This window comes from Castanea sativa, chromosome 8 (genome assembly GCF_040712315.1).
Source record: "Castanea sativa cultivar Marrone di Chiusa Pesio chromosome 8, ASM4071231v1".
NCBI classification, from domain to species: Eukaryota; Viridiplantae; Streptophyta; class Magnoliopsida; order Fagales; family Fagaceae; genus Castanea; species Castanea sativa.
The window spans coordinates 35,283,328-35,304,925 of record NC_134020.1 but is presented as its reverse complement, the minus strand read 5'-3'; the positions used below and the strand labels follow the sequence as shown (position 1 = coordinate 35,304,925).

The 21,598-nt window shown below is 39.5% G+C and overlaps 2 protein-coding genes across 2 annotated transcripts; one reads left to right on the top strand and one right to left on the bottom strand.

Moving 5' to 3' along the window:
- The first annotated feature begins 7,017 nt into the window (after positions 1-7,017).
- Positions 7,018-7,851, top strand: LOC142607471 (large ribosomal subunit protein uL11-like). Its single transcript, XM_075778981.1, has one exon. The coding sequence runs from the start codon at positions 7,168-7,170 to the stop codon at positions 7,666-7,668; it is 501 nt and encodes a 166-aa protein (XP_075635096.1). The 5' UTR covers positions 7,018-7,167; the 3' UTR covers positions 7,669-7,851.
- An 8,097-nt stretch (positions 7,852-15,948) lies between these two features.
- Positions 15,949-18,410, bottom strand: LOC142606248 (4-hydroxyphenylpyruvate dioxygenase-like). Its single transcript, XM_075777631.1, has 2 exons — positions 17,786-18,410; positions 15,949-16,067 (listed from the first exon to the last, which is right to left on the bottom strand). The coding sequence occupies exons 1-2, from the start codon at positions 18,408-18,410 to the stop codon at positions 15,949-15,951; spliced, it is 744 nt and encodes a 247-aa protein (XP_075633746.1).
- Between the last annotated feature and the right edge of the window lie 3,188 nt (positions 18,411-21,598).

The following is a 21,598-nucleotide window of genomic DNA, read 5'->3' as shown; positions in this document are numbered from 1 at the left end:
ATGAAAAGACATCAATTTCCACAAGGTTTATGGTCCGAGGACTACACTTAACCAAGTTTCGTTTGATTCTTAATAATTGTAACTCCAAATGTTAATTTTCCCAAAGTAGGAGGTCCGAAGACCCGCATAACTAAGGTTCGTTTAACAAATGAAAAGACATCAATTTCCACAAGGTTTATGGTCCGAGGACTACCCTTAACCAAGTTTCTCGTTTGATTCTTAATAATTGTAACTCCAAATGTTAATTTTTCCAAAGTAGGAGGTCCGAAGACCCGCATAACTAAGGTTCGTTTTAACAAATGAAAAGACATCAATTTCCACAAGGTTTATGGTCCGAGGACTACACTTAACCAAGTTTCTGTTTGATTCTTAATAATTGTAACTCCAAATGTTAATTTTCCCAAAGTAGGAGGTCCGAAGACCCGGCATAACTAAGGTTCTATTTAACAAATGAAAAGACATCAATTTCCACAAGGTTTATGGTCCGAGGACTACACTTAACCAAGTTTCTGTTTGATTCTTAATAATTGTAACTTCAAATATGAGAGCTAGCCATAACTTTGAAATATTAATTGACAAAAGCTTATTTGATTAATAATAATACCTTCTAAGATTATTTACATTCCATGGACGTGGTACGACTCGTTCATCTAGGTCAGCTAGCCTATACGACCCTATGCCTGCTATTGAAACAATGCGACAGGGCCTTCCCGCTAGGTCCTAGTTTACCCCATGCCGGGTTCTTAGAAGTGCCTACAACTTTCCTTAACACAAGATCACCGTGTGCAAGTGGCCTTAGCTTCACGTGGGCATCATATCCTCGTTTTAGCTTCTGCTGATAATAAGCCAATTGGACCATAGCTGCCTCACGCCGTTCCTCAAGTAAATCAAGATCTTTCTCCAGAAGTCCCTGGTTATTCTCGGGGCTAAAAGAACTTGTCTTTAGAGTAGGAAAACCAGATTCTAGTGGTATCACCGCTTCGGCTCCATAAGTCATGGAAAATGGTGTTTCTCCAGTGGACTTGCGCGGTGTGGTCCGATATGTCCACAGAACATGAGGGAGCTCTTCTACCCATCTGCCTTTCGCATCATCCAACCTCTTCTTGAGCCCATTGACTATGACCTTGTTAACGGCCTCGGCCTGCCTATTCCCTCGAGGATAAGCTGGGGTAGAATATCTATTTGTGATACCCATGTCACCACAATATTGCCTAAAGGCGTTGCTGTCAAATTGAACGCCATTGTCTGAGACAAGTGTGTGCGGTATACCAAACCTAGTAACAATATTTTTCCATATAAATTTCTTGGAATCAACATCTCGAATATTGGCTAAAGGCTCAGCTTCAACCCATTTAGTGAAATAGTCTGTTCCCACGAGCAACCATCTTTTGTTGCCAGCAGCTCTCGGAAATGGCCCGACAATGTCCGTGCCCCATCGTGCGAAAGGCCAAGGACTAGACGTAGGGTTAAGAACCCCTCCAGGGTTGGTGGATATTGGGGCGAACCTCGACATTGATCACACTTTTCGGCATAGTCCTCGAGCCTCCTCCCGCATATCGGGCCACCAATAACCCCCGAGTAAGGGCTCTATGAGCTAAGGACCTTCCCGCCAGTGTGACTCCCACAAATTCCTTCATGCAATTCCTCCGCAATGATTCTGTTGATTCAGGGTGTACACACAACAAATACGGTCCCGAAAAGGATCGTTTGTATAGCTTCTGGTCCTCGGACAACCAAACGCGGCGCCTTTCGACGTACCTTTTCTCGCTTCAACTTTGTCTTCGGAAGGATGTCATTTTTGAGAAAGATATGATCGAATCCATCCAACTAGGACCAGGCCTTATTAGATGGACGCGAGGTGCGTTAGCAGGGAGGCCTATAAGAGAAGGTTCTACCAAATCCTCAACGAGAATAACCCTTGGTAGACCTTAAGCCGAGGATGTTGCCAACGTAGCCAAAGAATCGCATGAGTATTTCCACTCCTAGAGACATGAACTAAGGCAAAGGAGTCGACCTCACTCGCCGACGCTGACCCGGGCCAAATATTCCCGCATTCTCGGAATCTCTAGCTTCCATGGTACCCATGACTTGGCCGACTACTAATCGAGAGTCCGAGAACAAATGGATTTCCTTGCCACCCATCTTACGTACCATTTGCATGCCTACCAAGACCGCTTCATACTCTCGGCCTCATTATTAGTAGCCGAGAAGGCCAATCTCAAAGATTTTTCAAAGACAATTCCTTCAGGGGACATTAGAACAAGTCCAACGCCGTACCCATGATTAGTGCCCCCATCCACATAAACTTTCCAAGCCGAGGGCGATACGGCCGTGATCACACCAACCGATTTTTCACCCATGTGTGCTTCCTCAAGTTTCTTCTAACAATGGTTCAAGCAAACTCGCCACCAACCGGAAGGACTCCGACCTTTCACCGAGGTGCGAGGCTTGTATTTAACATCAAAGGCTCCAAAAATGGTTCCCCACTTCGCCACTCGCTGGGACACCGCACCGCGCAACACAAAGCATTGAGAGGCAACCGGGTCAAAACAACCACAAGATGAGATCGGAAATAGTGAGGAGTTTACGCGTGGCGTGGACTACCGCGAAGCGCTTTTTCCAAGGGCAGATAGCGCACCTCGGCCTCATTCAAGGACTTACTAACATAGTAGATCGGCTCTCGCACTCCATCTTCATTCCTTATAAGAACTAGACTCACCGCATGAATAGCCACGGCGATAAGCGAATAAAACCTCGTCCACCTCGTGGCGAGATAAAATGGGTGGTCGAGAAAGATATTGCTTAAGCCGTTGGAAAGCCGACTCACAATCCTCGCTCCATTGAAATCCTTTCCACTTGTTCAACAACCGAAAGAAAGGACGGCACGGCCACTCGACCGAGAAATAAATCTATTCAACGCAAAGAATCATTCCGGTCAATTTCTCGAATCTCCTTTGGGTTCCGAGGCGGCCGCAAATTCCCGAATAGCCTTAACTCCGCACCGGGTTCACCTCTATGCCCCTATGAGTGATCATATATCCTAGGAACTTTCCGCATCCCACGCCAAAAGAACACTTGGCGGCGTTAAGGCGCAACTTATACTTCCTCAAAGCATCCGGAAGGTGTCGGCCAAATCTCGTCATGTGCGAAGGTACCGTCTTACTCTTCACCACCATATCATCCACGTATACTTCTATGTTTTTCCCGCCGTCGCTCAAACATTCGGGTCATCATTCTTTGGTAAGTAGCCCCCGCATTTTTTAACCCGAATGGCATGACCTTATAATGATAGTTCCCGTTGGTGTAATGAAAGCGCCTTCTCCCCCGATCCTCTAACGCCAAGGAATTTGGTGGTAACCCCGGAAGGCATCCAAAAAACTCATCCGAGGATGTCCGACAAGAGCATCCACCGCCTGATCAATCCGTGGCATCGGGAATGAATCTTTAGGACAGGCCTTGCTCGTATCGCAAAGTCTACACATACTCTCCACTTGCCGTTCTTCTTCTTAACGACAACAAGATGAGCCAACCATTCAGGGTAGAAAACTTCTTTGATAGCCCTCGCCCTTTTGAGTTTAAGAACCTTTTCCTTCACAGCCTCGAATGTTCTCGAAGATCGCCGAGGTGGCTGCCTCCTCGGAACAATGGCCGGATTGACGTTTAAATGATGACAAATAAAGTTCGGATCCACACTGGAGCCTCATAGGGGTCCCATGCAAAGACATCTAGATTATCCTTCGTAAATTTCAACAACTCCATCTTCTCTTGGTGTGGCAATCGTATGCCAACTTGAAAGAACCTCTCCGATCATCGGCTATCACAAACTTCTCTAACTCCTCACAAACAGCCTTCATCTTCTATCATCGCTCCAGGTGCCTCCGAGCCGTTAATTGCTATGACCCCCGGATGGGCAAGGTTGATGACTCAATTTGTGATCGACGAAGCACCGCAGCTCGATATGCATTTCCTAGCAACTACCTGGCTGCCGAGGATTTCCTCAACATGCTCCCCCGAGGGGAATTTCACCTTAACATGTAAGGTAGAGGAGACAGCTCCCAAGGCATGCAACCATGGCCTGGCGAGGATGGCTGTGTATGGAGAATACGCATCAATCACGATGAAATCTACCTCAACCGTTTGCGTGCCGGATTGAACAGGTAAACGGATCTGCCCCTTCGGCATAATGGCTCTTCCTTCGAAGCTTATAAGTGGGGAGTCGTAAGGAGTTAAATCTTGCAACCCCAACCTCAGCCCTTTAAATAGATCAGGGTACATGATATCTGCACCACTGCCTTGATCTATCATCACCCTTCTCACATCATAATTCCCTATCCTGAGGGTAACCACAAGAGCATCGTCATGGGGCTGGATAGTCCCTACTTTATCCTCCTCGGAGAAACCCAAGACAAAAAAGTGCTCTTTAATCTCTTCGGCCCGCTACCCACATCCGCGGCCCGCGAAGGGGAAACCGCCATACCCCTAGTAGGACCTGAGCCTGTCCTACCAGGTGCAGCGAAGATAACATAAATCGTCCCCTAATGCCGGCCGAGATGAACTATTCCTCCGGTTGCTCGAACCAACTTGACCGACTCGGCCCGTGGGCCGACACAAGTGCCGCTTTTAACTTTCCCTCACCGACGAGCCGGCTCTAGATGGTTCCACAGTGGTTCGACGCTCTCGCAGTGTGGCCCACATCCCGATGGTACCGACGTAAAAGATTTTGATTTCTTCTCGCAGGTCACCTCGCCATTTTGCCGGCCACCGAAAGAAGGGCTCTTTACGAACTTTTCTAATAACCGATGCACTCGGTTCTCGGAACACGCATTTACGGCCCGGGGAACTACCGAGCCGGATTGTCCGAAGTAATCCCTCCCTTGGCTTGTTGTTGTGGTATCTCGTCCGACCCGAAATCCCTTCTCTCCCGCGGATAACCTTCTCCTTCCTTTCCCCGCTCGCCGATCTTCCTCTACCCTTTTATATTCATCAATACGATCCATAAGACGGCGTACGCCGCGGACGGGCTTTTTCGTCAAAGACTTTCGTAGGTCGTGATCGCAGGGAGGCCCACCTTAAAGGTATTAAGCGCCACCTCATCAAAGTCGCCGTCTATTTCATTAAACATCTCCCGCATTTGTCTGAGTATGCTTTTAGTGTCTCCCCTTCCTTCATGACCATGGATAGCAACGAGTCCAATGGCCGAGGACTCGCTACAAGTAATGAACCGCGAAGCAAATGCCCTAGTTAGTTCCCCCAAACGAGCCTACGTACCCCGATTTGAGACCGTTATACCATCTCATAGCCACAGTCCCAAGCCGGAGGGGAAGACTTTACACATCAAAGTCTCGTTATGAGAGTGCACCGCCATCCTTTGGTTGAAGTGACTCACGTGTTCCACGGACGGGCCGGCCATTATAGATGGTGAAGGTGGGCCGGGTGAACCTCCCGGGAAGCCTCCCCCTTCCTCAATCCTCCGTGAAAACGGAGACTAGAGAGTTGGTGCAACGCCCTACTCACGCATCGTTGCCTAAGCCCCCTAGAACGAAGCTTCTTACGTCCGCGTTGGTTTGGGTCGTTCTCCTCACCGAGGATGTCGCGCCGCGGGGGAATATGACCCCGAACCGTAGCCAACTCTCCTATCCTTCTCCGAGGAAGAACTAGACGAGGACGGGGAAATCTTACGGTTAGCACGGCGTAACTTCCTCTTTAAACGATTGATTTCTTTCTCGCATGGATTTAGAACCCTCATCCCGGGTAGTGCTACCCCCTCCACGAGTATGGCTAGCCCCCGGATATTCCGTATGGACGCTTCCCTCACGATCCCTACGTTGTTCAAGACGTTCGAAATGATCTTCGTGTTGTGATCCTTGTGACTCCGCATGATGAGAGCCTAAGCTCGCCATAATATCCCTACTACTTCTAGACTAGATTTCCCACGTACGGCGCTAATTGTAAGTGCACAATTGTACCCGGACCCAAGAACAAGCAGGTTATGGGCTCAGCCCAACGAGCCTTAAACAATATGAATTTGTAGAGTGTGAGCTTGAAACCCGGGTTAGAAGTGTATGAGGATGAAATGACAAACTAAAGATTGCAAGTACTTGGAAACAAAAAGGAGTAATGTAAATAGGCTCCTGACGTAAGCCGAGAGTCACTTATATTATATATCTCTCTCTCTTTTCTTTTTCTTTTTAGGTTACAAAAAGTTCCGTCCCGTTTCGTCCTGGTCCCTCCTTAAATACCCCTCTTTTTAATACTTTATCCACGTGTTGCCCCCAATTCCCCCTTAGCCTAGATATTTCTTTTCTTAGTGCCTTTGAACAAGAACTAGAAGTTTCCCTTCCACCGTTTAAGTGTCACTTCCTCATTAATGCGCTGTGTGGTAGGGTGCGAGTAGCTTTAACGTGGAGGTAGCAGCCTTTACCTCTGATATTCTTCCAACATCGCCGCTTCTAGGACATTCAAGGGTTCTTTCCCTTAACCATTGGTCTTGACCGTGTCATTCCCTAACCTTTACCATGAAGTCTGTGCTCTTTAATGTCGGGTCAGGAAAACCATCCCTCATGTGGGGATCTCGATCCTCGGCGTATAGGCCGACCCATAGCACCAACAATCTCTAACCCCAGCGTCAGGTCGGCCTCCCTTAACAAGGCCCAAAAGGCCCACGTTCCCACCAGGATCCTTTTGCCCCACACACTTATAACAAGTACCAAGACTTGGGTTCGAGAGTTAGTGAGAGAGAGAGACTAATGAGAGTTTTACTTAAATTTTCAAAAAAAATTAAGTGTCAAAATATGCATAGAATTCAACATTACTAAAGTCTAGTTTTGCCTAATTTTCAAAAGTAGAGACATTTTATTAAATAGTTTCAGAGTATGAGCATTTTAATATATAGTTTGGAAATTAGAGGCAAATGCCTCTTTTCCCTAAAAAAAAAAAATGTCATCCATATTTATTATAATACCAAAATAGCCATCCCATATCTACGAAATGCTAAAACCTCCCAAATATCCGAGGGCGAAAACAGACATTTGAAGTGAGATTGAGCAAAACCCTAGCCTTTTTATATTTTTGCCAACCCTCACTCTCTCGCTTCGCTTCGCTTCTCTGCAACCCTAGCTTTCACAAAAGTAGCAGCTTCATCATCCCGACCCAAAATCCCAATCAACAATGCCGCCGAAGCTCGACCCCTCCCAGGTCGTCGATGTGTACGTCCGAGTCACCGGAGGTGAGGTCGGTGCCGCGAGTTCACTCGCCCCAAAGATCGGTCCGCTAGGCCTCTCGCCGAAGAAGATCGGAGAAGACATAGCGAAGGAGACTGCGAAGGACTGGAAGGGCCTGCGCGTGACGGTGAAGCTGACTGTGCAGAATCGTCAGGCGAAGGTGTCGGTGGTGCCATCGGCGGCGGCTCTGGTCATCAAGGCACTGAAGGAGCCGGAGCGTGACCGGAAGAAGACGAAGAATATCAAGCACAACGGGAACATCTCCCTCGACGACGTCGTCGAGATCGCCAAGGTTATGCGCCCTAGGTCCATGGCCAAAGACCTCAGTGGCACCGTCAAGGAGATTCTCGGCACGTGCGTCTCTGTGGGTTGCACGGTCGATGGGAAAGACCCTAAGGATTTGCAGCAGGAGATCTCCGATGGTGACGTGGAAGTCCCTCTGGACTGAGTGAGAGAGATAGAGAGAGAGAGACACAGAGAGAGATAGAGGTTCTTCTATTTTAATTTTGGGAAAAAAAAATCGGATATTTTGGGAATTTTGTGATATTTCAAGGTAATTAGATGAATGAATTGGATGGATAATTATTTAGTTTTTTCTTATGAGGAATTATGCTGTTTGTGTTTGATTTAATGATTTTTGTGGTTAATTTTGCTTTTATGAGTTTGATTTTATGATTTTTTGGTTTGATGTTGCATTTTATGTTATGTTGTTAGTGTTTAGGAAAAGCAAATTATGAGAATGACTTGAAACATTGTAGTCAATTTCATGTTTCTATGGGCTCTAATTTCATTAGGTTATTAGCATTTCTCGTTGCTGCTTTTTCATTTCATTTGGACCATGTTTTGAAACATCTTACAACCTTAAATTGTTAACTGTAACATTGAAACTGCCACACATTAGTGCAGCCACACAAAAACATCTGTTGTACTCTCCAAAATCTTATTAAGGTCCTACTTAAGGTGATGTTGTAGGAGGGGCTCGAAGCCAAGTGTCATCCCCTAGGATATTGCTGGTTGCAGTTTGAGTCACTAGGTTTATAATATATTAGAATCTATGGTTACTTATAATAAAATTACTCTGGCTAATAGATAAGTGTGAAGTAACTTTCTGTTTAGTGATACTCAATTCAAATGTTCTTCATGTTTCTTTTTTGTTGGAACGTTCGTACTTGTTCAGGGGAGTGTTAATGCAAGATAGGGTTGTTGAATGTTCCTAGTCTCTACATGAGCCTGACCAAAATGTATGCAGTGTAATTGTTTTATGGTTAGTGCAATACCATAAGGATGGTGAGATTGACTATTATTCCTATTGAATGAGCGAAACTGATGGCAGGTTAATTGTGATTTGGGATTTATTTTCCCAACCAGATGATAGTGGTAGCTTGTTCTTGAGAAAACTAGAACCCAGTTTTTTGGTTTGCCCACCACTAAAATACACAAATAATCTAGGGGTGATAAATCATGTGAAATGGAACTAGGAGATTTTGTTTATGCTTACATAGTACTTGCGCTCTGTTTGTTTCAACAATGATGTTATCTAGAAAATGAGTTATTTTTCAAGAAGCATTTTTTATAAAACTATCTCATTTTTCAATGTTTGGTAGCAACTCTAAATGAGTTGAAAAACAATCTTCTAACTTTTCTTATTTAGCTTGCTGTGAGATAGAATTTTTTTTCAAAAAAATTTAATGGAAAACAATCTTTAAAAATAAGTTATATTTTTTATGTTGACTAAAGATAGTATTCCTTTGGCTCATCTTTTTTTATGCTACCAAACAATTAAAAACACAAAAAATTATCTTTACAAAAGATTTTTCATCGAAACAAACGGAGAATTGGTCTATTCATTGTTGGGTCAGCATATATGAGAAGTGCAGTAAGACTGTAAGAGTCATAGTCCTAGATGGGACATAAATGGAAGTAGTTTTTAAGTAATGTAGAAGTTTTAGAGAAAGTTCAATTTGTGTAGCTGGCACAGCTGCAGCAGTTTGTATTTATATTAGTAATCTGCTGTTCATAAATTATGGGAAATGGGGTTAGGATACTGTGTTTACCTATACCTAGGCTTGATAGATCTTTGGCCTTTTTCAACCATGCCTACCATTAAGGGGTTGTTTTCTGTGGTCACTTTCTATGGGATGCTTGGATGCTGTAGCAGTCTGTGTTTCAGTTAGTAATCTCGGGGTGACATATCAAGGGAAATGGAGCTAGGATATTGTGTTTATGTATACATAGGCTTGATAGATATATTCAAGCTAGTAATCTATGTATCATGAAGCATGATTTACATTAAAAAAAAAAAAGAAGGAAAAACAATCTATGCTTTGTGAGGCGTGGCTGATTCTGCTGCCCTTTGAGGTTATGAAATAGCATTGTTGTTATCTATTGAAGTAGCATCTGAATTTTTGAATCTCTAGGGTCCGATTTTGAATTGCTGTTTTTTCCTTCTGGCGTCAGTTTTTGTGATGGAAAATTGTTTTGATTGCTCCTTTTGCCAGAGTTCGCTTTTCCTGGTTAATATATTCCAATTAACACTAATCATTGCCTATTATAATCCAATTAATGCTTATCATTTCCAACATGCTCATCTTTAGATTAAAGGGGAAGTGGGCTTTAAATTTTGCGGGCATGGTTGATGGAAAGAGTTAAATATGATAAAAATGCATCGGCTCCTTCCCTTTAGTTTTGAGTCTCCTTCCTCATAGTTTTGAATTTGTTGTTAATGCGTGATTTCATTCCTTGTTTAAAATTACAATCATTCTGTGCATTTGACAGATAGTGACGGCTTAATCTTCATGATTGAGTGCATGTTATAGTCCATTCCTTTCCTTGTTTAATACCTTTTCCTTTTCATTTTCTAACAAGGTTAATGCTTAGAATATTTCAAAATCATCCAACGTTAACAATATAGGTCTGTCTGCAAACCATCAACATACGTAAGTTTTATGTTGCTCGAGAATGCTCAAGTTCATTGAAAAACCAAAGATCCATGCCTGAACATAAAATTGAGTTGGTCGGTTAAGTCTAGCTTGAATTTCATGTAATATGAACAGATCTAATGCTCTAATCTGCATTATAGAAGATGTTATGACTAGAAATTTATTTATTTATTTCTTATATTTTTGGAATGAAACATTGTGGGCCGCTAGCCAAACTCGTCATGGTTAGTCTAACTCTAAATGTTTTAAAGAGTCATGAGGATTTTTTGGCAAAATAGCACCATTTTGCTAACAATTTCGTTAGTTAGTAATGTTTTCAAACAAATTAGGAAACTAGCATCTCGAGTTTCTTAGGCTTGAGTTCACTATAGCAACTTGCGTCTAAGAGACTCGAGTTCCATGTGCTAGTAGGGATGAGGTGGATTAAAATGCACGTGGAAGTTGAGTCCCTAAGACTCGAGTTCCTAGTTTGCTTTGCTTTCGTTCTTCTTTCATTTTTTTTCTTTCTCCATCTTCCTACTCTTGCCATCCCACTGCTCCTCTCCTTTCTTAGACATCCAACGTGTTCTTCTTCTTCTACTCTCCTTTCTCAAACTTCCAAAGCCCCAAAAACAAACCCAAAACAAAAATTGATTGGATTTGAAACCTAAACAAAAAAAAAAAAAAACCCTTGGCGAAGAGGACAAGAGATCCCGACATTGTTCCGAATGCTATGCTACCAAGGCCCGCCGAGTTTGACTTGAGGTTTCGATTAGCATCAAGTCGCAATCATGGCATTGATCAGGTGTATTGCTCCGTCTCTCTGTGTGTATCTAAACAGATTAAAGTTTGCTTGGGTTTGTTGATTTTGTTTCTCTCTGAGTTTGTGTTTGTTGATTTTGTTTCTCTCTGGGTCTGTCGAAGTTGAACTTGAAGTTGGTTGAAGTTGATCGAAGTTTCTCTCTAGGTTTGGCGAAGTTAAAGTTGGTTGAAGTTGGGTTTGTTCATTTTGTTTCTGTCTAGGTCAATCAAAGTTGAAGTTGGTTTTGGGTCTATTGAAGTTGGTTGAAGTTGAAATGGTGAATGTTGTGCTTTAGGGCCATGTTTGTCCACCTCAGATCTACCAACACATGTAATTTGAGTCTCTAAGACATGAGTTGCTATAGTGAACTCAAGTCTAAGAGACTCGAGATGTTAGTTTTCTAAATAGTTTGGAAACGTTGTTAACTAAACAGATTAAAGTTTGCTTGGGTTTGTTGATTTTGTTTCTCTCTAGGTTTGTGTTTATTAATTTTGTTTCTCTCTGGGTTTGTCGAAGTTGAAGTTGAAGTTGAAGTTGGTTGAAGTTGATCGAAGTTTCTCTCTAGGTTTGGCGAAGTTAAAGTTGGTTGAAGTTGGGTTTGTTGATTTTGCTTCTGTCTAGGTCAGTCGAAGTTGAAGTTGGTTTTGGGTCTATTGAAGTTAGTTGAAGTTGAAATGGTGAATGTTGTGCTTTAGGGCCATGTTTGTCCACCTCAGATCTGCCAGCACTTGTAATTCGAGTCTCTAAGACATGAGTTGTTATAGTGAACTTGAGTCTAAGAGACATGAGATGTTAATTTTCTAAATAGTTTGGAAACGTTGTTAACTAATGAAATTATTAGAAAAATTGTGTTATTTTGCAAAAAAATCCAAGTCATGAATTCAAGACCCATGGAATGTGTATAATTACCAGTGGAGTCAATTTTGTATCGTACCGGCTGGTACGGCCGGAATTTATTGTACCGGCAGGTGAACCGGTACAAAAACACCCATGATTCGTACTGCTTAAAATACCGGTCCTTACCGGACAATACCGGATGTACCGCCGAATATTGGACATCTCGGCCGGAAAATGAAAATTCGGCGGTACTAAAAACTTGAAGAAAATGGAAAAAGTTAGCAACAAAAAGCTCACGATGCCGTCCTTACTGGTTGTCCAGCCGCTTCTCTTCCTTCTTCCCCCAGCCTTCCTCCTTCTGTTATATCCATCCGCTTCTCTTCTTTCTTCTTCTTCTTCTTCTTCGGTGTTGACCGAGACTACACCAGTCTTCTGGTGCTTTTTGTTTTAGTTGTGCGTATGTGTGATTGTGTGGCTCTTGTTTCTTGTGCCTTTTGTTTAGTTGTGTGGTTCTTGTTTAATTTATTTTGTATGAGTTCTAAGTCTTCTGACACCCCTCGTGATAGTTCAAATTTCAAACATGCTGGGCTGGCTGCCACTCAAATTGGATAAGCATTTTATGTTTTTTTTTAATAATTAATATCATCTTTTTAGTCCTTTATTATTATTACAATTTAGTAAGTCAGGTTATATATATATATATATATATATATTTATTTATTTATTTATTTAAAGTATGTTAGGTTGATATTTGAGCAAGAAATAATCATATTAAAAATAAGTAATTAATTTAGAGAAATATGCTATTATAAATTTAAGTATTCTTATATAGATTTATAAATAATTCTAAATAAATAATCAAGTATGTCTATATATATATATATATATATATATATATATATATATATATATATATATATATATAAATAATAAGAATAGCGATAAACCCGAAACAGTACACCGGTATTGACCGGTACCCGAAATATATCGTACCACTGGCCAAACCGGTACAGTCTCCGGTACGATATTGACTTCCTTGATAATTACTCATTAAGCTCTCATTTGGGAGGAGGGAACGGAATGAAAATGAATAAAAAGGAATAATTTTAGAATATTCTTTCATTTTCTTGTTTGAGAGAATAGAAAGTCCATTCCCTTATTTGAGATTTTAATGAAAACTTAGAGAAAGAGTGTACATGTTAAATGAAAACTGAGAGACTGAGAGAGAGAGAGGGAGAGAGTACATATTAGTTTTTTTTTGGAACCTATTGTGTAATGTTAGATACAATTTTTTGTTTCCACGATAAGTTGTGATTGCTACAACATCAATTTAACATAAGTCCACCAATTAATAACATTTCTATTATGTCCGAAATCTTAATAATAAAATGTCACGTCTATAGTTGTGAAATCTGTGAAAAATGTTATGGTATTAGACTTATTGAAACCTATTAGGATGCTTTTTGGAGACTTTATTACGCGCGCGTGTGTGTGTGTATGAAAGCTTTCTGGAGACTTCGTTAACCAAATTTCCGTTCTAAGTCTGGATAGGTCTAAGATACCATTTAACGACATTTTAGAATTTGCTTTCCTTTCTTTGTTTTTCCAGTAGATTTTTTTATTGAAATATATATATATATATATATATTTATTTATTTATTTATGAAAGCTTTCTGGAGACTTCGTTAACCAAATTTCTGTTCTAAGTTTGGATAGGTCCAAGATTCCATTTAAGGACATTTAGAATTTGGTTTCCTCTCTTTGTTTTTCCAGTAGATTTTTTTAGTGAAAAATATTGGCTTTAATATTTTTGGTAAAGGACACCAAATAAGCCAATTTGGCCCTAGGAGACAACCTCTTTCTCCTCCATTCATTTTCAGGAAGCTTTGGCCAACCATCCCTTTTCACGTACTAAATTCGGTACCCATTGTTGATGGAAGTTTTCAGTTTTTTAATGCCCTTCAGTTAAGCTTGACCTATCCGTAATATTCTCTTGGTTATTTCTAAGTTTAGAGCCAGTGCCTGCCCTATATAAACAGAGTTATTCATCACCTTTAGCTCAAACCCAACTTTCATCTCCGAAAGAAAAAAAAAAAAAAGAAGGCTCAAACCCAACTCTCAGATACTTTCTCTTGTCCAGTTTATTCACCATCCTGTGTATGACTCTCTTTCTCATCCAAACATAGGAGAAAGAGAGACCAAATTGAAAATATCCCCATTACACATATTAATGAATTCATCCAAATTTGTTTCAGTCCTAATGGCAAAGCAGCTCAGGTATACAATGAAGCCCTGGATTGAAGTTGCACCATCACTCCTTGATTTCCCATTGAAGCCCTCTAATGCCCCTGCATTGGAGACAATTGTGGAAGAGAGAGCTGAGGAAAACGACGACGATAACAACGATGAATGAGGATAAAATTTGGACTTCGGCTATGGTTTCGGGTGGACTTGGTTTGTCTATGGAGTAAGCTCTTTTTGGGGTAAGGGTGAGCAGATATATCCAGTAATAATAGAGAAAATCAAAAGTTCAACCGCAATGGAATAGTATGATTTTGAGTAGAAGAGTTATCAAAGATGTTCAACAGTTTGTACTGTTTTTTTTTCATCTTTTGGTAAGGCTTATAATATGATTTGTAATATGTTCCGTAACTTTGTGTATATATAATGAGAATCTAGTTATTATAACATCAAGTTCATGAGTTCATCCCGTACATTTTATATTTTGTTTGTACAAATGCCATGTAGAATATTTCAAAAAGTGGATATAGTCCTCGCATTAGGCCCTCGAGAGTCGAGGGTGAGTACTTTAATTTAATGTAGAGGGAACAAACTTGGTACAGCATTAGGGCCTGAGGGAATCCAAACCCAGGTGTTTGTGTCGAGATCTTTTCTCACGTGTCATAAGTTAACGAGGGTGGTCAATTGATGGTTTGGGCCTTTAAATGGAGTTGAGTTTAGCAGCCCCCTTGCATAATGGGCTTGTGCCCCTCTTCTACTGCAGCAAGAACTTTTGTATATTTTCTGCATGATATAATAATTAAGAATGGGTTAGTGATAATTTTTAGTGGAAGATAAAGCAACATCAATGTACATAGAAGGATGTTCAAATTTAGTTTCTATTAAAGATTCTTATAGACATTAATAAAACTCAGATTAGCCCAATATATGCTTAATATGGGATTCATCACACACCCACACTTAATTAACATTCAATTAATTTAGGGCATCGCAATCTCCCTTACTTAAATTTTTGCCATCCTCGTTAGATCACACTTTGTGGGACAATATCTTCAAGCCCACATGGTATTACTATACTAGGGCTAGCTTAATACAAGTTGGGGTCTTAGGCTAAAAATTTAAATACACATTTATGTATTTAAATTTCACTTAAATAATATTTAGTTAATTAATAATCAATTTAATAAATGTTTTTAGCATAATTTTTTTAATATATATATTTAAAATTCTTTATTCTCACTTTTTATATGACTAATTCACTTGAGCAATGCTAGAAACATTACAAATTTTATTACATAAGCCTTACAGATTGACTAATTCATCATCTCTTCTTGCCAGATTAGTTTGTGAGTATTTTGTAGTAGCTTTAACATTTTCCATGTACTTAATGGTGATTTGGTTGGATTTTTATTAATCTATAATTTATTTTGGAAAAATGCTAAAGTTATTATAAATTTTACTACAAAATGCTTACAAGATGATGTGGAAAAGATTGTGATTGATGGCACTTCATGAGTTACTTATGATTGATGACACAATAATTTGAAAGACCTATGTAATAAAATTTGTAGTATTTCTAGTATTAACCAAATTTTGAGCTTTCTTAATAGGGAAAAAAATTGTACAACTCAAGTTATTGGCCCCTACATTAGGAGGTCTTTCTCTAGCAAGGGACCTTAAAGCATTAGCATCCGAGGATGGGAACCGGTTACTATTTTACCATCTAATACCAACTCACTTTACAATACACCTTACACCCCAGTTTTTATTTTTACATACAACCCATTATAATAATATGAACTGTTTAATAAAATAATAAAAAATATTCTTCTCTCTCTTTCCACCCACTCTCTTTTTCTCTTCACCCACGACCACAAGTATAACCAACCACCACACACCAACAATCAAAACTAGCCACCTCCACCACAACCTACAACCAACCTCCACTGCCACCACAATCACAATCACAATCACAATCATAGTCACAACCAACAACACCACTATCACCACCACTACCATCACCACCACTAGCATTAACAACCACCATTGCTAAATCCATACACATAAACCCAAATAATAATACCAAATCAGATCTATTTTCTTCCACAACCACCAAACCCAAGACCCGCAGTGGCCCATGGTGGGCCAAACCTCAACCACCCACGAGCACTACCCACGGCCACCCACGACAATTGAATCCCACCCATAGTGAGCCATGACCACCCACAAGTACCCACCAGCCCATGGAGATCTAAATCCCACCCACCCAAAGCCTCCACGCTGATTTGCTATGTTGATTTGCCATGTCGATTTGAAGCCCAAAAGCCGATCTTGAGAGAGCTTCATCGTGAGAGGAGATCTTAGGCCATGTTCTAAGTTGCCTAGGCCTAGGGTTGGCTTTGAGTATTACTTGATTGGCATTAATACTATTTGTAATGATTCAAAGAAAAAACTAATCTAATTACTGACTTTTTGAGTAGTCTTTAAAAAGTCAAGTGCTAAACTAAAATGTTTGAAAGTTAGGAAACCATTTCAAAATTATAAGAAAAAGGTGAAGAGTCAAATATATAATTAAACCAAAATGAAGTAAGACACATTTTCTTTTCCTAATATGGCTCACTATTGCTCTTTCTCCTTGTCCTAGATTCGTACTCAAGCTTTCACGACTCAACCCCTTTCCTCTTGTCAAGACTCATAATGTGTCTTATAAGGGTAATATTCGGGGTGCCACCAATATTCTAATCTATAACTTTATTATCATGTAGATTAATTGAAAAAATAAAACAAAAAGACTCACCGACCAATGATAGGTCACCTCAACCTTACATAACCAAAAGCAAAAAAAGGATCATATAGAATTCATCATACAAATGTTGTTTGGACACGTGGTGCACTTTGAACCACAATGTAGTACAAGTACTTTAAAATAAGAAAGCAACTTCCGCAATTTTTGAAACATATTATTGGGAATGTGATGGAAAAGAGAATAAAATTAGAGTAGGGCGGTGATGCTGGTCGATTTCATCGCATCATCATTTAACAAAAATACATCTGTGGTGATTGAGCTATAGTCGGCTATTTTTGGTCTATTTTCTTGGTCGAATTAATGAATGAAACATAGACCACTAGATTAGATTTTGTTTTTCAATTAAAGTGTCACCAACTGCGGTAATTATAGATTATTAGGCATGTTTCAGTAGCTACAATCAGTCAGCTATCAGTGCAATTCTTTTTTTTTTTTTAATAAGTCATTAGCGTCTCCACTATCTGATGGCTCCACTTGAAAGGGCATGTATGATGTATCATGTACATAAGTTCACTCTTACTCTATGGGGTTCAAAAAAATTAATAAAAAAAAACTAGGCGAAAATGCACTTTTGATCCCTACATTTTGGGTCAATTCCCATTTTGGTCCCAAAATTGATTTCTTTGCTAATGTCATCCCTAAAAAAAGAAAATCGTTTTTAAAATGGTCCTTTCCGTCAGGCTAGAAACGGAAAAATCCTACGTGGCTAACGGAATACCCTATTTGCTAACGTGGTGCTGACGTGGCTATTAAAATATTATTAAAAAAGATTATTTGGCATATTTTAAATGCTATGTCAGCATTTTAATTTTTTTAAATAAAGCCACGTCAGAAATTTTATATAAAAAAGAAATTAAATTTTAAAAAAAACCTTAAATCTAATTTAATTAAAAAAACTTGTTTCTCAAAAAAAAAAAAAAAAAAAGTGTTCTTCCCCATCAAACCCAGGAAGAACTCAAACCCACATTCCCAACCCTGTTCTTCAGATTCTTGTAATACGTCGGCGGCGGCGACGGCATGAACTCGAAACCCCCAACTCCGCTCCTCTGCCTCATCTCCCTCAGCGTCCTGAATATGTTCTCGCTCACCAGTGCCAAATGCTGCACTCCGGCTCCTTCGTTGTGCTCCAGGTAAGTCTGAATTTGGCTCTTCCTTTTCGTCCCGTACACCGGCTCGTTCATCGGTATCAGAACGGTTTCTTCATTGTTCACCAAAACGACGGAGTTTAATCCGCTCTCGCTCGTTCCGACGTCCTCCGCCGTGAACTCGGCGAACTCGTGGAATCCGGTGAAGGTTTTCACGTAGGACACGGCGGCGGCGAGATCGGACACGTTACCGACGACGTGGTCTAGACGGCGGATGCCGAAATCTAGAGCCGAAAACGATGAGGTCGCGTCCACGGCCTCGAATTTCGGGAGGAACAGAGAGTCGGAGGTGGATTTGGAGCTGACGTAGCGCAAAACGACGTCGCTGTAGAGGTGGACTTCGGAGAGAGTGGCGGTTTGGTCCTCGTCGAGGTGGACGGGAGGGGAGACCGGAACGGCGCCGTGGGCGACGCTTCTTCCTGGATTTGATGGGAAGAACATTTTTTTTTTTTTTTGAGAAACAAGTTTTTTTAATTAAATTAGATTTAAGGTTTTTTTTTAAATTTAATTTCTTTTTTATATAAAATTTCTGACGTGGCTTTATTTAAAAAAATTAAAATGCTGACATGGCATTTAAAATATGCCAAATAATTTTTTTTAATAATATTTTAATAGCCACGTCAGCACCACGTCAGCAAATAGGGTATTCCGTTAGCCACGTAGGATTTTTCTGTTTCTAGCCTGACGGAAAGGACCATTTTAAAAACGATTTTCTTTTTTTAGGGATGACATTAGCAAAGAAATCAATTTTGGGACCAAAATGGGAATTGACCCAAAATGTAGGGATCAAAAGTGCATTTTCGCCAAAAAACTATGAAATTAGAAAATTTTCATATGGTAAATCTTAGATTCTTGTTGGAATAGCTGAAAGTTAATCGCTTCATTGTGAGTGTACTTAATTATACAGGATTTCTACCAAAAAAAAAGAGGTAAGACAAAGATTTACATGGCTCAACGTTAGCCCTATGTCAACATGTGTCGTTTAGAAGAAAGTTTCATTAAGAAAATATGAGATTATAAAGTTGGCACAAAGGCACTCTAACAACCTCAAGCACTAAAAAAACCCAAAGAGTTATCTATCATAGAAAATATAAACAAGAGAAAATTATCTTTTTCATTTACTATTTTAGAAGAACAACATAACTCAATCGAAAACAAAAGTAAATTGCGGTATCAAGGATTCCTTGGATAAAGAAGACAACGAAAATTGGAATGTATCTTTAGTTGGTGCTTGCACAATTACTAGAAGATTGCTATGAGATTCGCTTCTCCCCTAAGGGTTTAATTTTCACACTCTAATGGTAAAGTTAGTTTATGATTTTATGTGAATGACAGTGTATTTTTGTGGATGGAAAATGGATTATACCTCATACTCTTAAAAGGTGCCTTTTATACTTATAGAAGACCTCTTCCCCACCTCCATAGGCTGGGCCTCGAAGCCTAGATTACTTTGATTGAATTGATGCTTGTTGTTCTAGTCTGACTATTTCTAGGGAACAATTGGGTGGTTCGATTTTTAGTCCAGCCTCAGTGGAGGGAGGGAACATGTTGAGATACATTACATGCGATGGGAGGTTGTTGGGGGTATAATAAATGCAAAAATGACTGCTATTTAGCATGACTGGCAATGCCTTCTAAGCAAGGGTCTTGGTGATATAATGAGAACAAGAAGACGATCTCCCTGAGTTCAGTCCCAACCAAATGAAGGCAATTTGCCGTTGTTGATGATTTCTGTAAGCTTTGATTTATGTGTGTGTGTGAAGGGAAGGAAGAATGCAGGTATGTCTCTCTTTAAATATTTGGTTACATGAAAATAATAGAAATGGAGTACTTCTTTTATTTGGTTCCTAGAGAGAAAACAAGATAAATGAACAATGTTATATATATATAATTAAAAATAATTAATTACCGAGAAAAAAAAAAAAGGAGAGAGGACCTAGAACCATCTCTATAATTTGGAACAAAAGCCCAAGAGAGAAGAGAGGAGCTGGTAAAAGGCTCATCCCATTTTCAAAAAATAGCCCAGAGAGCAAGGTTATGATTTAAGAGTAATAAAATTTAGGCGAATATACATTTCACACCCTATAAATTTGAAAAATTTTCATTTTAGTTCAATAAGTTTAAAAATTGTTATTTTAGTCCACTAAATTTAAAAATTGTCAATTTAGTCTAATAACTTTGAAGAATTGTCATTTTAGTCTACTAAGTTTTTTTTTTTTTTTTTTTTTTTTATTTTTATGGCTTAAATACATTAATAAAATAATCTCTAAAATTATTTTAAAATGTTAAAAATGTGAAACGGAATTATTTTAAGAAAGTTAACAAAGACTTTTAAAATTTTAATGATATTGAACGGAATAAAATGACAATGTTATCAAAGTTAATGAAGTAACATTGTATGTAGTATACCCCATCTACTATTTAAAATAGAATTAGTAGGAAGGATGTTCCAAGCTATTCCCCAAAGTAGATACTTCAGTCTTTCATTTATTTTGAGTTTTCAAAGAAGCTTCCATATATTCCATTTTGTTTCGAGGTCCTAGGTATTGGAATCTAAGGGATTGGTCTAAATGGAAAGCAGAGTTGACAGTCAAGTTCTGAAGGTTCTTTTTTTGTCCAAAGGAATTTTTCAGGTGAGGAGGAGGATGGAGTGGTGATTTTTGATATACATTGTTTTTTGGATTCATAAGAAAAAGGGTGGAGAGTGTATTGGTATCTTAGGTTGAATCAAGTTAGGATTTTAATTGAAAAAATCCAACAAGTTTCATTAGGGACTGTTCCTAAAGGGACAAGGATAATGATTTTTTTTAATCTTTTTTTTTTTTTTGGGCAGAAAGGGTAAGGGTAAAGTTTGGTAACGATAGGATCCAACAATCCTCCCAAATATTGACCTCCATACTTAACATCATAACAAGTACTTTACTCACTAGAGCCCTGCTTTTCTATATTCCTTCAATAAACCAGGATGATTGATTCCTCTTATTAGCTTTTGAATACTTTTTCCCTCTCAAGTATTTTGATTTCAACAAATGAATCCAAATTTTATCTTGTCTTGATGTTACTGCTCAGCCTAATTTTGCTAACACTGCTTTATTAACATGTTTTATCCTCCTTAAGCCCAAACTCCCATTCTCTTTTGATTTACATAAACTACTTAGGGACAAAGCGGATTTGATATTTCCAAAACCAATTGCTGGTGAATTTCCTCATGCAAGAGTCAATGGCTTGACGATTAAATTTTGAGAGGTACAAAGCTGAGGCTGTACAGGTTGGTACTTGTTACAGTTTATAGACGTAAAATGTTACTTTGATTGGCCATTTTGGCCTATGTCCTTATATAACCAAAAAAGAAATTTGTGTGGTCATTAGAAGAACTAAGGAGTAAGGACATTATTGATAATTGAAAAAGAATTCCATTTTCACTTGTTTCCGTCCAAATTGGGTGGAATTGGAAACAAATATGTAGGCTTTGCACTCAGATAGAAAAGTCCTTTCCTTTACTATTTTCCTCCCATTCTTTCTCCAAGTTTTCTTTCAAAAAACATTATGTTTAAGGCCTGTATTAATCATGATAAAATTTGGCTGATGATCTCTCTCTCTCTCTCTCTCTCTCTCTCTCTCTCTGTGTA

Bases quoted from the DNA above. Each gene is read 5' to 3' on its own strand.
- LOC142607471 (XM_075778981.1), top strand. From the start codon at position 7,168: ATGCCGCCGAAGCTCGACCCCTCCCAGGTCGTCGATGTGTACGTCCGA.
- LOC142606248 (XM_075777631.1), bottom strand. From the start codon at position 18,410: ATGTTCTTCCCATCAAATCCAGGAAGAAGCGTCGCCCACGGCGCCGTT. The intron at 16,068-17,785 runs GTTTGAGTTCTT...GTATGGATTTAG, and splicing joins GAACAGGGTTGGGAATGTGG to CAATGGTGGTTGTTAATGCT.